The following is a 16,870-nucleotide window of genomic DNA, read 5'->3' as shown; positions in this document are numbered from 1 at the left end:
CGGGAGTTGATAATGTATTGAGGAGCCATCCCATTCAAAGCTCTAAACACCAACAATAAAATATTAAAATCAATTCCAAAAGAACAGTGTGCCAGCGCAGAGATGCAAGAATTGTTGTTAAGTGTTGATGTTTTCTGGTCCCTGTTAAAAGTCGAACAACTGCATTTTGGACAAACTGCAGAGAGGAGAGGGCTCTGTGTTTGTTTTTAGCAATTGGCAAATAAATGTGTCAGTCATCTATATACAAGTTTCAGAGTTTAATTTGTTACAGTCCAAGTGTATAGTTTATATTTTGCATGACCAGAATGTTCTAAATGTCAAAACAATCTATAATAACCCTTGACGATTTTTTTAATAAAAGAAAAAAATAGTTTGGATACCAAAAAATGAATATCTTGGATTTGCTGACCAAATCAAAAAGAACTCTTCAAAAAAAAAAGGAACCTTAAGGGACTGAGAATAGAACCTTGGGGAACGCCACATCTGATGGGAGTTTTAAATGATGATGAATCACCTGTCTCTGACTGAAAAAGGCTTTTCTGTGAAGTTTTATTGAAAGCCTACACTTCTTCCTGGGAATTTGCAGCGCAATGATTAACCTTATTTTAGTACATATAACAATAGCTAGGAGAGCTTTGTTTAGTTTATCATCTTTAAAATTGACATACGGTAAGCTAAGGTGGCTTGGAGATCTTTTTCGGATGCCCCCTGGACACCTGCCTTGCGAGGTGTTCAAGGGACGTCCTGCCATATGTATCAAACAAGACAAACTAGTTCAAATAGGCAGAAGCTATTTTCTATGGTTTTCTGTTTTAAAATAACACCTGTGTAGCAAACACTGGTCTGATATGGTGTTTGCTCTCTAATGTTCCTTAACAAACCTGAGGCCAGACACAGAACATCTAGTAATTAATTCAAAATTCATCCATCCATTTTCCGTCAAGCTTATACCTCTTGGGGTAATGAGGGGTGCTGGTGCCTTTCTCCAGCTGTCAATGGGCGAGAGGCGGGGTACACCCTGGACAGGTCACCAGTCCTTCGCAAGGCAACACAGAGACAAACAGGACCAACAACCATTCACCCACACACTCACACCTAAGGAGAGTTTAGAGAAGCCAATTAACCTAACAGTAATGTTTTTGGACTGTGGGAGGAAGCTGGAGTACCCGGTGAGAACCCATGCATGCACAGGGAGAACATGCAAACTCCATGCGAAAGACGCCGGGCCAGTAATCAAACCCGGAACCTTCCTAATGCAAGGAAACAGCACTGCCCACTGTTCCACTGTCTAACCCTAATTCATAACTCCTATTTGATTATTTGAGACTTTTGAAGCTAATTTGTTGCAATACATTTTATTTGGGATCATCGGAGTAAAAGGGTACAATTTGTTTTCCAGTCAACAATTAAAGACTGATTTCATGTTGGTCTGTCACATTAAAAAAGCAATAAAATACAATAAAGTTTATAATTAGAAAGCACTGAGTAAAAGGTTTGAGTTTTATGAATACTTTTGCAAGACATCACTATATTGTCTGTGACTTCTGCCATAAATGAATCCAATGAACAATTAAGTCCTGTTTTTCAGTTACATTTTTAGCTCTTGTTTTCTCAATAAAAACCAAAGCCATAAAAGTCTATTTTTGCTGTTAATGATGCAGTAAAACAGAATCGCATTGTCAGCTGACTGATTCCCGTTTAATGTCCCAAAAGCTGCAGTTTTATTTTCCTTCTGGTCAGCTATTAATGAATAGTAAAGAAATGAATAAATGCTCAAACAACTGAGTATGTTTTCCCTTATCTCGTCCTGCATCTTCTCACTCAGAGTCCGAAGACGAAGAGAGTCTCTGTGAAGCCGGAGATCCTGCAAACATGGGTGTAGCTCTGTGTGAGGGGATGGGAGAGGGCTGACAAAAGGGGGTGGAAAATTAGGCTTGCCAGCATTCTTCTCATTTAAAGCTGTAACTACAGAAAAAAAAGACACTCAGGCAGTCTGGGCTGGGTCTGCTTACAAGGAGGGGAACTCTCTGTATTCATGGTGGTGCTGTGATAACCTGAGCACTTTTCTCTTCCATCCCTTTCCCCCCCTTTTTTTTTATTTGCACACACAGACGGCTCATGTCTGCCTTATAGACATGATGATCTCTGTGCATTTAAGGACTTTTATTTTTCTGGTGGTCTCAAAGGTTTTGATTGTGACCTGTCAGGACGTGGGCGGCGGTAAGTCTTTGATTTAACGCCTAATTGCTGCAAAGGTTGTTGACCCTCAGACATGTTGCTCAGACCTGAGAACCCAAAGCTGAGTTTAAGTCATGTTGAACAGACTGTTTGCTTGACTTAAAACAGATTCCTCTCTGTGATTCAGACAGAAGGCATCTTGCTTTGGATTCCTTTACATTATGGCTTTCTTTGCTTGTTGAAACACATCTCTGATGTAGATGATGAAGACCAGCCTGACATGGTCACTGTCGAGTTTGCTGTTCAGCTTAGGAGCGGTTTAGTAGAGACGGTGATGCCTTCACAGTGGATTATCTGTAATTGCCAGACGTCTTTTAGCGGCTGAAGGTGATGTCACGTCGAGGCACAGGGACGGTTCAGAGGAAAGGAAACGAGGACCTTTGGTAGAGGCGGGACATACGTTAGGAAGCAGCAGCATCCCTGGATCTTATGGTGGACCTATGAGCAAAAGTGACCCAATGATGTTAGCAGCTGTTGGAATCAGTTTGGAACACCTGAGTTTCCCTGTTTGAATACTTTGGATCTCTGGTTTAATAAGTGGATGATGCCAGCGGCCCTGCTGGGTTCTGTGAACTCTCTGTGATGGCCTCCTGATTCAACTGCAGACAGTTCTGTTTTATTAAAGCCGTCTCTCCAGCTGGATAATTGCTGGGTTTCTTTTATTATATCATTAGCTGTAGTTTACAAGACTTCAAAGGTTCTGTTTCCCATTAAGAAGGACAATTTGTGACCATAGAGCAGGTAGAGCGCCACCTTGTGGTGCTGTGAAGAAACCACCCAGAATGTGCATTTTTAGATAACGGATTTGGAGTATTTTTACCCTTATGCGTTTGTACTAGTTGCAATTACAAATGTTTTATGTCCCTTTAAAATGTTTGGAGAATTGATAGTTTCTGTTGTACGGCCATGTATCTTTCTTAATATTCTTCGTAATTAAAGGAATTTGGATTTTCTCTTTCTTACCAAATATTTTCTTTTCACAACCTGTATACTGTTGCTTCATTTCACTACAGATCTGACCCTAAAGACGCTTCAGGAACGTTTTGTGCTGAAAGGCTCCAGTTCCTGCTCAGTGGGGACATTTCGTACTTATTGTTTCAAATGATGGTTTAACCCTGATAATCTACTCGATATCGTCTCAAACTGCTCAGAGTCGTAATACAACCAATGTTGAGTCTGTACACTCTGCCATTTGATGCTTAATCTACACATTGTGACAGACATATTTGAACCGCTGAGTCGCCCTCTAGTGGTCATAGCCATGTAAAGTTTTACACAGTCTACTTAAATGAATGATCTCCTCTCAGTTTTGCACTTTTTTAAAATCTTTTAATTAGTAATTATTATTTAGTGAAGGGTTAGTGTAATCCTTTATGATTTGATTATAGCCTAATGTTAGAAAATATGAATCCCTGCCAACTGAAAGTCTCTCTGAGCTTGTTTAACGGTCGTGTTCAGACATTTAAAAAAAAAGTCAACTTGTCCAAGTAGAAATCAGAACTATATTAAGTCGAAACTGGGGATGATATCAAACCTACAGAAGATATGATGAAAAATCTAATTATCACCACTTTGAATTTTTTTCCTCACTTCCATTGAAAATCTGTATTCTATAGTCAGAACAGCTGCTGTTGGGTTTGATCTTTTCTGATGAATTGCCTTTGTTCTTAGTTGCTAACTGTATTTAATTTAATATGCAAAGAATATTTAGTTAAACCTGAATTGTTCATGGTTGAAAATGTTGATTAGAAAATAATCTGAATAGAATGCACCAAAAAACGAGAAGTAAAGTAAAAGTTCCAAAGAGAAGATTCAAAGAACTGCTGAGTTTTTATTTCTGACCTCGGCTGTATAATCAATAATTATAGATCAGATGACCTTAAAACATTAACATAAAGATTTTAGGGGTCCAGCTTTAGGCTAACCATATTGATGATGCGTTGTAATGATTGTTTTTGCCTTGTTCTAGGGGCTCCCATCAAAATATAAAAAGGAAAATAAAATAATTTACTCTAATTGATTGATTGATTTTACTGATCTCACAGTGGAATAAATTTAACAGTGTTTGGAGAAGAGAAATGTTCAATCTGTATCTAGCTGTGCCTTATTTACTTTAGGAAGTCCTGCTCCGGTTTGTCCATATCATCTCATAAAACAGCAGAGCAGCCCTCCAAGCATATTTCCATATGTGCTGAGGGTTAGATGATTGCTTTTGGACCATGTGAAAACAGTGGAAAGTTCAGGGGGGTTGGGGGAAAATGTGGTTCACCAGCACTGTGGGATGATGTGTGCGAATGTCTGTGAAAGGATTTTAAGACTCAGCGACCAGTTATGTTTTTCCATTCTTTCATAAACTGTAGTTCAGGAAAAAAAAAAGGTGCTTAAAACTGGAAAATTTGGGATCTTTGTTTTAAAACCAATTCCAGCTGAGGCTAAGAGGGAACCCAAGAGAATATGGATCTAAAAACTTCAGAGTTGGAGTTTATCCAGAATGAGTATAATTTTAAAATTCAAATTAAATTAGGATTTGAAGATCAGGTAAAAGTTTTGCTGGGACAAAAAGAGTCAAATCTCTATTGTGAGTTTGTATAACAGTGTTAAAGTAGAACCGATAAAAATCCAGACTTCACTTAGTGAGAGCTGAAAACACCGAACACAGGACTGAGGTTAATACTCATTGATACCAGAATTTAAATTGTTTGCAAAAGCTGTCATAATTAATACACAAACATGCAGGGAATCAAACATTAACTCTTGGAAAGTTGTTTTATTAACAAAACTAACTGGAAAATGAGCCCCTAACAGCACTTTGCTTAGGGCCCTGTATAATCTTGGACCGGGCCTGTAGTTGAAGTTTTGCTACTGAAATCCTCTTTTTTTCAACCATTTTTTGTTTGTTGTATAAAATAAGTCAAGGTTGATGTTTTCTCTTCTTGTAAATTTCTTCTATCAGGTTTTGATGCAAAGTTGAGCTTTTCAGGACAGTTCACCTGCTTTAAAACAGAATCATGTGTCTCAGTTTTTGTGGAAAGTTTTCTCTCACACAACAGCAATGGTTCACAGGCGCTTCTTACACCAAGAGAATTAGAAAAAAAAAAATGCTGGAATCATATTAGGAGACAGAGCTGAGGTTTGGAAAAGAGCAGGAAGAAAATGGCAGCAAAGCGTGTTTCTGATTCAGTAATAAAAAACAGACGTGTTTTGATTTTTTTTCTGTGCCCAGGATTTTGCAGAGAAAGAATTGAAGACTTTGTACCTCCTACCCTCTAATAATGCTGCAAAACATAAAAAAAAAAACGTGTCACTTTGTGCAGGGAATTAAGGGGACTCTGCTTTACACTGTAACAATTCTCATCACCCCCCCACCCCAACACACACACACTGGCTGGTATCCCTAGCAAACAAACCGACATGAGGTCACTCTGTCCTCCAAATTGCTTCCAGTTGTTGTTGCCACATCACAGCAACAAATGGACTGTTTTCTACCATAGCTGAAAAAAAAAAATTAAAACATCCCAACATGTGAACTAAGCCAGGTCCACACACGGCTCCGATTAGCAACACATGCTGCATTTTTCAGCTATGACTTGATTACACGCCTCCATTCTCCCCGAGCTGGGGGTGGGGGGGATGCTCGGTCCTCAGCAGATTGTCTGAGGAATCATCAGCTGTCCGAGGGGAATTGTCTGGCTGTGAACCTGGGATGTTGGTGAGGGTACTGATAGGTTTCTAATGCCTGTTAGGAGAGCTCCATGGGAAATGCTTATAAACCAACGTGGTGCAGGGAGCGGGGGGGGGGGCTTCAGACTGGAGGGATGATTTCCAGATGTTTTAAAAAAGCCATTGGAAGTGGAGGATTGAAACATGGACATGTGAAAGTTTCTCTCCCTGCGTACTTTGTTCCTATTCTCCTTTGTTTGTTCAGCAGTTGTCGTCGTTCGGGCTCCTCCTCAGGTTTCCTGCCGCCTAATTGGCACTTTGCCTCCAATCTGTCCTATCATCCTTGTGGGGAAATGACAGGACAGAACCTAAACATCGACAGTCAGCTCTACCCACCGAAGGCTGTTATCAGCCTCTGATTTCATCCTAATTAACAACGTGCCAAAGTAGCTGCTTTAAAAGGGCCTGACTCCTGAATCCAGGAAGTGGCAGACCTCCAAGAAAAAAATTCCCAAACCAGCATTTTGCATCATCATCTCTAAAAAACAGGAAAAATTTCCTCTTTCTGTCTTAAAAAATATTTTAAAGCATGCTAGATACTAATTACAGGAATAAACATGAGGCATCTATTAATTCTTTAAAAATGTCGAACTTTTTTGAAGCCTTATCACAGCAGGACAAACCTTAAAGTTTCTTTTCTATTAGACCATCAAATAGTATCGCCCTTTAAATAAAACATGGTTATCAACCTTTTTACAACCAGAAATCTAGAATAGTGTGGCAAAAATCTGAGACCCTTAAATAAAATCTAGAGCAACCAGCTGACTAAAGTTTTCCTCATAAATAAATACCTACCAGCTGTGTGTAAATTACTTAGAGTGTTGATGCAAATATCGTGTTTCTGGTCTGAATCATTCAATAGAAACATTAGATAACTAACAGCATCACAAAGTCCTGGAGCACAGCAGGTAGACTGGGGTAGCCTGACGTAGTCCTACTCAATTCTAGTCAGAATATGAGTCTGATACTGCTCCATAGAGCTGTGATTATGGGGCGTGTTTCGAACGAACCAGGAAAAAAATGCCTCTGCACTCAATTGGATAGACCTACAACCAATAAGAGCAACGGAGTGCGTGACGTATGTTAAGCGACGCATTTTCAACATGCATCGCTTTCTTTTCAACAAATGCCTTGATCGCGTTTCTCTGTTCCTCTTTTAAAATTCATTTGCTGTCGATATCTTCTAGAACAGACCTAATAGCAGAATCTACTCACCTCAACTCTCCGGCGGCAGCCATTGTTGTTGTCACCCAAGCGCGCTTTGGTCACGTGGTTGATTACGTTACTGTTGATCATCTGTCCATCATCGTATAAAGCCCGCCCTGACAATTTGATTGGCCCGCCAGATATTGGGCGAGCATACTCGCGCTACTATTGAGCAATGCCAGACCGAACTTCCCGACCTCAAACGTTGTGGGCGGGACTAAGTTCGGAATGGCACCTAGGCTAAGACTGGGGTGGAGTTTGTAGAGAAATATACTGAAAATCTTTAGAAGGAGGTCCAGACTAATGTAAACCTGTTTGGTCATCATGCAACAAAAAAGAGCCTTTTAAACCAAAATCCTCAATCCCCACTAAGAGGCATGGTGCTGGCAGCATCATGCTGTGGAGATTCTTTACTGAAGTAGGTGCAGAGAATTAAGTGTTGAATTACAAACCACTGGACTTTGCGTCCAAGTTTAAAGACGTTTCGCTTCCCATTCAAACTCGGATTAAAAACTTTTTCTTTTTTTTTACTTTTTTTGGAATGACTATGACCTGAATGACATATACTTACTGCACAAACTATAATTGAATGGTGAGAACGGCCTAGTCAAAGACCAGACCAGAATTTTCGCATATCTTCTTTATCCATTTGGACTGATTTTGAGTTTCACAGAAAAGAATAGGTGAAAATGTTTGTCGCTATCAGAGACAAACCAGAAAAAAAAACAACAACCAGCAACTGGAACCAGGAGGGAGCAATGGAACTGAATTGAAATAAATGTCACAATTTTCAGATTCTCTTAGAAAAAATGCCAAAATTCTTTAATTACAGAAAAGGTTCATGCAGTATAGTTACGTTTATAAAAACCCAGTAAAACTTAAGTCTGATATTATTATAACATTATAACTTAGTTTAAGATTCTTTTTAAAGTTTAAACATGTAACTCAAGTTAGCAGAAGTCATTAGCTTCTAGATGGTTTGGGTTACTGTATATGAGATCTTCATATGAAACTTTATTTCTTCACAAAAGTTTGAAGATATTTGATTTCCAATGAAGCCATTTTAATTCACAGGCTGCTTGTTCTAAGTAGTCCAGTCTGTCTGGACAAGGACATCTTCTTGTGATGTTTTACTCCTTTAATTGTTGCTTTTAAAGAACAATGTTTTCTCTGTCAACAATTAAAGACCAATACTGGCAGTTCAGAAAAACAAACATGACTGCAGTGTTGTTACATTATCAGCTGCTTCATCCAGTGTTGATGCAGCTGGTTGTGGTTTTTACAGCAGATTAGCATCATTTAGCATCTTTTACTCTGCAGATTTCGATTTCACTTTGCTGTCAACATTCACTCTACTTCCTCTTTACTAGAGAGCCTTCGTATTACCGGTAATATTGCAGGAGAGAGAACGTATGTGACCTTTTTCATGGTGAAGTAGTCATCCTGTTTATTCATTTCTAATGAATCCACCAGAATGAGTCCAGAAATCTTTTTATACAGGGTGAAGCTTTGAAATTAAAACATTTTAACCGTTGGGTTTGCACCACTTGTTAAAAACACGACATTCTCAGCCCTGCTTGTGTTTTAAGACCGTAATCTGCAGACAGTTCACCATAATTGCAGCTTTAAGGTCAGAACTAAATTCTACGTTGTAGCTCGACTATGTATTAAAACCCCAAAGGGGCGAACGGGCGGACCTGCTTGGGTGTTAGTGGGTGACGAGGGTCAACAATGTGGCCTTTGATATGTTTAAGCTTCCCACAAGTTGTTGGACGGCTGAATACCTTCACAGGGACGAGCTAGAGATATCAGCGGCGGAGCACCCTGAGCTACGCTCCAGTGTGGGTGGTCCTCCTGGAGGTGCTGCACAGGAAATAACCAGTTTGTTGAAAGAAGGAGTTATTCTCTTCCTCTTGGTGGAACAAGAAGCTTGTACAGTTAAAGGCTGTAGTTATTCTAACCTGAACGCCTTAATTCAACTGCAGCAAAGGGTTTAAATTTCTCATGTATTTACATGTTCATTTCAATAAAGCTATTATTGAAACTGATCTGCTTCGGTACCTCCATCATAATTTGAAACATATGATATAGATTACTGACAAGTGCTCTTAAAGAGGACCTAGAGGTGGGCGACAGTGGGATTAGGGGTCAGTATTGCTGATATTAATACCGATCCCTTTTTCTATTTAAGTTTGATGTATCATGAACTGTTTTTTTGTGAAGTTTTACTTTCTTATTACTGATGGACAATGGAACATTGACAAAAAATAAAGTTTAAAAGCAATTTAAAACAAGATCTCAAAAAAAATAAACAAACAAATGTTTGACGTTTGGCTGATGCCAAAAACGGTAAAAATGTGACTTTGAGATTAGGATTTGCAAGAGATCAGGGAAAACAATGTATACAATAATGCGGTACTGCATATTTTTTGGCACAATTACTACCTTAAGTTGAAATTTTAAATGATTTTTCAGGTCAATTTTTATCACTTGTCGTGTATCGTTGCTCCATGCAGGCTCCCCTTCTAAAAATAACTCACCTGTGTAACTTAAACTGGTGGGGTTGCTCACCAAATAAGTCATGTGACCCAGTCTGAGCTCCACCTAAACACAAGAGCTAACTTTGTTAAAACTTGTTTTTATTCAATCAAACAGATATGACCCTTACTTAGTCAGACATATTTCTAGTTCTCTGGTGTAGGATTAAATCTATGGGCAGAATATCTATTATCAGATTCCAAAACACCAATTGAGACTGTTTTGTTTTGAGGCTGTACAGAAGTGAGCGCAGTTAGATTTAATGAAAAGTGTGGTTAATAACTGTTTAAAAAAGTTACAAAAAATTTTACTTTTAATTTGAGAATAAAATCCTAGGTTCTACTGTAAAACTGTATTTTGATATAAAAGAATAGAAAAGCCAAACAGCATAGGAGTTTATTTCAGCTAAGTATATGCGAATTTTAGAATAGAGATAGAAAATGTATTGATATTAGTTTGAGGAGGATTATCACTTTTACTTTCCTTTGTGGTAAAATCTCAGAGGAAGATAAGATTTCATTTCAAGTTAATTTTAGTTGTCTCCCAGGGATTTGTCTCCTTTTGGAGACCTCTGTTTTATTAAATAAGGCCCCATATGAGATTTCTCTAAGATAACAAGAGATGTTCCCTAAGGTTGCTTTTTGGCTCCCATCCTTTTTTTCCTTCAATAAGTTATGTGAAAAAATATTGAAGCTAAATTGAATCTATATGCTGCTGACATAGTTGTTTATACATCTTGTCACTTTGCAGCAAAGGCAATAAGAGAACTCCAAAGAGCATTTGAAGTTTTGCGAGATACTCTGAGGGTTTTTAATTTGGTTTTGAAAGCACATGAAGCAGCACATAGGAGATGCTATCACTTGCAAAATCAGTCTAAAACTCCTCCCACTTGGCTGAAATAGTGTCCTCTTTTATGGACACATGCAGAAGAATTGATGCAAAGCTTATTTTCAATGTACATATTATTAAAATAGTTAATATATTTAAATCTTAGATTGTTTTCTTTAATTTAGGAAATTAACTATGTTCACATTTTCTGTAAAGAAAAGCGAATGGAAGCTGCATTTGTGTTGGTAAAATATTTTGCTGCAAGTAGGAAGATCTGCAATAGCTTCATGTATAGCATTTGCCAGAAATAGACTAATACATCAGCTTGTTAATATTTTTGGCAATTATTACAGTAGGTTGTTTTTATTGTATTAGTATCAATGGATACATGCATGTATTCATCAATTAGTTATTGCATTAAGCAGCCATTACTGTTGAATGCACCATAATAGAATTCTGTCTATTAATGTAGTTACATACAGTAGAGATTTCATCGTTAGACAGTCAGCAGCATCTATTTTAAAAGTCTGTAGTAAATTGATCATCGACCAAAACAACCAAGCACCATCCAGCCAGATCACCACACAGCGTCCAACTCAGTTTACCTTAAACTTTGTTTTACCAACAGACTTTTCTTTTTAAACCAATGTATTTATTAATATTTTAGTTTACTTTTTAGTTTAGTTTTTTTTTGTTAGTTTTTTTAAGTTCTAAGTCCTTAATGATGTTTTTCCACAAATCTACTCCACAGACCATCATCCACATCCTACTCATTCTTCTTCTTCTACGTTACCTCTGATTTAGCTACACCCTATAGTATCTTTAACTGTTAGCTTTGCAAGCATTCGATGCAGGTCCAGCAGATTTCAAAACAGTTTTTCCCTACCACCATCAGACAAATGAATGTTGAAAAAACTCTAAATCAAGTCACAGACTCTGCATCAAACCGACCATATCAATGCATTTTTTTTGCACTTTTTTCCCCCCACAATTTGATCACTACACTTTAAGAGAATGGGAATGTCATGAGAGCTTTATGCATATGTATACCCTCTATGCATACAAAACAACAATAAATGTTGTCTAAGTCTTAGTCTTGTCAATGCTGTCTCCCTGCCTGCTAATGTATTTTGCAAGCTATGTTTGCAGTATATTGTTTGTCTACTCTTATATGTTGAAATGATAGTCCATCAGAAAAGAAAAGGTATTTTACCTGAAATGTCAAAGGAATCAACATAAGTATGACTTTCTTTATAATAGATAATTAGTTGTTGGACAAAAAGCTGTTTTTTCCTGAAGGGAAAGTCTCTGCTGCTGAGAGTGGGATTTATTCGGCAAACAGAAAGCTTCATTCTTTTCACACAATGATGAGTCTGTGTTCCAGAGTCCATTTAATGTTCTCCTACATTTTGAATGTGGAAATGTCTGGCTCTAAATGGTGACTCATGATCGACATTTAACCTCAAAGATTCCTCCAAATACAACCAGTTCACCAGCAGCATCTCTGAGCCAAAGCTGCAGTAGATTTAATTCCCATTAGAACCATCTCAGTCCCTCTGCTTTTAGTTGTTGTCAGCCAATTATGGAAAGCTTGTGAAACTCAACCAAAGGGTAGATAAATCTAAATGCCACCATCCTTTAAATGATCACATATGAATTCCTTCAAATGCAAACATCTTGGATCTTTTTGGACAAACAAAAAGCAAGGCTGTGCTGGTTTGCATTCAAAACCAGAAAACCTTGTAATCTCTGTGCTGCAAAAACCTTTATTTTTTCCCCACATGGAACAAACACAGCTAGAAACGAGTCGTGCATCATGACTGACCATATTTACCTGAGCTAACGCTGAGAGCTGTAACTACAGGCCGTGGAGCTGATGTTTAAAGGAGAGAACGGAGTAAACTTCAAACACCAGATCATTTCAGTATAGCCAGTGTCGGTAGAGGAGGAGCCTAGCAGCAGCTAGAGATCCGAACTTCAGAGGAAAGATGGGAAGGTTTGTTGAGCAGTGTTAGTTTCTGTCAACAGAGAGAAAACAGTCATTAGGAAGGATGTGGAAGAAGTGACAGTGAAGGAAACCCAGAAGTTTAGTGGGACATGCTCAGGAAGTTCTGCTGAAAGGCTTTTTTCTTCTATCCATTTAAGGGGTGTTGATGTTAATTATTGCTTGATTTATGATTAAAAATACAAAATAACCGAAACGAGCTCCACATTTGTTTGTGTAACAAATCAGTCTATGCATTTCCTTTTCTTGCATTCATCCCCAAACAATTAAATATTCTGGTTTAAAAAACAGAGTTGTAAACATAAGTCTTTTTGAGAAGCTTTTAAGTTAATTCTTCACCATGTCTGCCTTTGTGACTGTATAGAAGTATGCAGAAGTTATGGGAGGAGACTCAGAAACATGCAGCAGCAGAGGCAGTCAGCTGCCGAGCAGGAGAAGCTTCCCAAAAAGGGATTTTAGTGGTGGACACGGGTCATGCTGGGCTCTGCTGTTGCATATAAAATATTAGCGGGTCTGTGTCACAGAAAAAAGAAAATTTAATTTCCTTCATCCTCTGGAGGAGACGCCGTTTTAGATTTCATTAAATGCAAAAATAGGATTACATGTGAGTGAATAGAACTGTGAGACTAAAACAATGCCTTCCAGCCAAGAAGATTAGAGCCACATGTTTACCTGTCATCCCTAAGATCTACCAGCTGTACTGAGTGGAAGCATTTCTGTCAGACTCTGGATAAAAAGGTTTTCCAAAACGTTTACTCACTTTAAGTATTCAAAAAAGTTGGGTTTATAGGCTGCAGGGTTTTTTTGCTTCTTTTTAATGTTCGGAGTGAAATATTTAATACAGAAGTGAAGATGGCTTCCATCCAACTGTTTCTTTGAGCATCTAGAAAAACTTAAAAAAGACTAAAATAACTAGTTGACGGAGGTACAGATTCATTAAATCCTAGTTTTTGGTAGAAATAAAATTTTCATTTTACATAATTGAGAGAAATTGTATTTATATTTTATTAATTTACATAGTGCATAGATAGGCTAACATACAAACAAACTGGTTAAAAATGTTTCTATCTAAGGAAATCCATCTGATTACCTTAAAGGTATAGTGGAGGATGTTCTTTTTCCAGGTGGATCATCAATATAAGTGTTCCTCTTAATTGTCAATCATTCTGGTGATATGTTTATGTAAGGTCTGTCCTAATTGCTCGTCCCTTTTTTCACTTATCGGAGGGGAGTCTGATATCGTAGGAAAATTGCAAATCTTCTTTTGGATATTAATTTTGTATGAGCAATGCAAACAGCTATTTTTAAACATAGGTCGTTGTTTTCTGGGTTGCTACCAAGATTTACAACATAGAGTAGACACGTTTCAACATGCTAGCACATCTGGGTCCTGCTTCAGTAGAAGTTTACCTTCAGTGATGTTTATAGCTACCATTATCTGTTATCAAGCGGTGATTTGAGCATCTTGGTTCATTGAGTGAAAGTCGTCTTTTACAAGCATTAGTCGGCATTAATGGGACTTGCTGGAGGTTAAAGGAGGTCAAAGGTTTGACTGACATTTGACCCGGTGGTTGCAGTGTGCAGTGTTGATGCTGGGACCTTCTTTCAATGTTTAGATCGACTCCTGGATCCTGCAGTGACTGCTCGATACCCACCGATCGAGTTGCAATATGTGTTTAATGTCAGTTATAGATTTTAGTGCTTTTGTGATGTTCAGTATTTCACTCTGCAATCTTTGTCCAAAATGTGCACCTAGTTAAGGATGATTTATGCTCAGAAACCAGGTTGTCTGCGTGTGTGTCGCAGTGAACGCAAATGTTCCCCGCCCCTTCTGCAGACACTCTGGTGCTACTCTCCAAAATTGTAGGTGACTGCAGACAGGAGGCCTCTGATTGGTCAAATCTACATCCGCTCTACACTATGCCTTTTTCCTGTTTGGTACCTTACTGGCTTGTTTTGTTTGTATAACCGCCATTGTGGCAAACGACTCGTGAAGATGGACCATCTAGAAGAGTGAGGTGCACGAGAACGCTGGGAGCCTTTTTCCACCTGGATACCAGCTCTTTTTCACCCTCATGTCCCTCCGTTGTTGCACGATCTTGCCCCCACTTCCTCTCCGCCTCGGCGGTATCTAGACCCACAGCTAGTTTGTGATTGTCCCTTTGGTGTTGTGGCATGGAATGACATAGTGCAGACCACGCTTCAATATTGGGCATAAATAAAAAAATATCTGCGACAAGCTCACTGCGACACACTGCTGCGGGGAGTATAACCAGCCCTTTATGACTCAAAGCTCGAAAAAAGGTTGGAGAGTTTTAATGAAGCATAAATGTAGGAGAGCTGAACAGGAAACAGTAAAAACCACATTAATAAAGAAACTCAGATAATAAGCTTCAAGTGTAATTCAATGTGACTCCAGTAGACCGTTTTTATTAAAAGACACCACATAAAAACTTGGTCCCACCTTTATAAACATGGATACATATTAAAATCCTCCACAGCTTTGAAGATATTCCGATTCTCCAATAAAATGTTCCCATTGATGTGACTTTTCATTCTTTATTACAATGTTTATATTCGAGTCACTCCTTGATTGGTTTCAGGAATGACATCTTCCATCAGAGATAAAACCATAAGGCTGTGGTCTGACCTCAGAGGTAGTCTGTGTCTCTTTTTTTTTGTACAAAAAAACGAGGCTGTGGTAAACTTCAAGCACTTCTTCGTTCAGTCATAAAGAGAAAGTGATAAATCCTGAGACCCCCCAGTGCTTAGGCCTATGTCTTCCCATTAAATCAGGGGCCCAATCCTCTTTCATCACAGCCGCACCATCAACCTCATCATCGTTTATCTTCAAAACCTGAAGAGTCCAATAAATAATGAAGTTTGTGTGGTTTGTAACTACATAGAAGGTAGTAACAGAATACTTTAGCTTAAATAGATCCAAACGTTCCAGACGTTTTAGTTACACAGGTCACATTATTCTTTGGTTACCTTTCCTTGGAGATATTTCACTTCAATTTAAAAAGCGTTTGGATGAGTTCCTGTTTAAGTGCTTTACAGTTGAAGTCTGGATGGTTTACCTGGATGTATTTAAAGTTTTATTTGAGACGATCATCCTGGAATCTCAGTAAAACAAGCGAATTGTGCAGCTTTGGACAAATTTCTGCTTTTTCCATGAATATATTCTCCTCTCCTGCACACCTATATGTTCAACTTCCAGGACTGCTGCCCAAATCTAAATCTGCATTCCTGTTAAAACGATCATGTCGCTCTTTAGCCAGGTCTGGATGAATCATAATGTTTCTTTTGGGGGGGTTTGCCTGCAAATTTTCACAGAAATCAACTTACTTTTAAGTGGAGGTTCTGGTTCTCTTAAGTCTCAAATGACCAAATAGCCATATGCTGGAGAACATCTGTTTCATTTCTTGGAGCTGTTTAAAACAAAAGAAAAAAACTGAAAATAGAAAAAGTGTGTGCAGGGAAAATCTATAAAAATCTCAGTGTTTTGATAAGGATAAGGAGAAAGAAGACAAGGATATGAGGAAACCCAGATTAATGCGGAAGAAAAAGAGGGATTTAGAAAAAAGGCCTCTGGCAGCCATTTCAGCTCTAGGAGAGGATGCTGTGTTCTTAAGGCGCTGTAGTGCTGAGGTCAGACAAAATCTGCAGGCAATAAATCTATCGCCGGTGGGGCTGCACAACTACACACACATGTGATGTCTCATGAAACAACTGCAAGTTCTTTCCCACCTGAGAAATGTTGGTATCTCCACATGTGTAACCCACACATTGTAAGAAAAAAGCAGAAAGGTTATTGCATTCATCTTTCACATTCTAATGAATGAATCAATAAGATATCTACATGCAGCAGCCATTCAAAATGGCTCTTCTCAGTCAAACGCCAGCAGAATGGCAGCCCACTACCCTGCAGCTCCCAGCAAAATGCCCTCCAACTTCCAGCCACTGCAGTGACTCCAGCCTTTTACTGAATTACAGGGTCTGACCAGGAGATGAAACTACCGTTTATATCTTAATGTCCACAAATCATGACAGAAAGAATATTTTAGTACAAAGATTTATGCTTAAAAAGCATTTGTAGGGGGATTAGCTAAGGACCAGCCAAGGGCCCTTCAAGGAAAGTGGGGAAATTTTGAATGGCTACTACTGTATAACGTACTTTGAAACCGACAGGATGAAAAATGTATATCAGGCAAAAAGCAAAAAAAAAAAAAAAGGCAGAGCATGTATATCAGAGAAACAGCTAAAATATGTAAAAGGAAATATAAAATCATAAGGCAACACAGAAGCTGGAGCTTGAAAGCCTCAATCTACATT

The 16,870-nt window shown here is 38.5% G+C and overlaps 1 protein-coding gene across 1 annotated transcript in view; it reads left to right on the top strand.

Moving 5' to 3' along the window:
* The first annotated feature begins 1,971 nt into the window (after positions 1 to 1,971).
* The window catches only part of LOC107086214 (collagen alpha-2(V) chain-like), a 56,498-nt gene continuing 41,599 nt past the window's right edge, over positions 1,972 to 16,870 (top strand). The window contains exon 1 of the mRNA XM_015377015.1: positions 1,972 to 2,220. Coding sequence (XP_015232501.1) covers positions 2,136 to 2,220 — 85 coding nt within the window. The 5' untranslated portion in view covers positions 1,972 to 2,135. The remainder of the gene's footprint in view (positions 2,221 to 16,870) is intronic.

The sequence above is a fragment of the Cyprinodon variegatus genome, unplaced genomic scaffold, assembly GCF_000732505.1.
Source record: "Cyprinodon variegatus isolate N-32 unplaced genomic scaffold, C_variegatus-1.0 Scaffold145, whole genome shotgun sequence".
NCBI lineage: Eukaryota > Metazoa > Chordata > Actinopteri > Cyprinodontiformes > Cyprinodontidae > Cyprinodon > Cyprinodon variegatus.
Note: the sequence above shows the minus strand (reverse complement) of the source record. Positions and strands in the feature narration are given on the sequence as shown.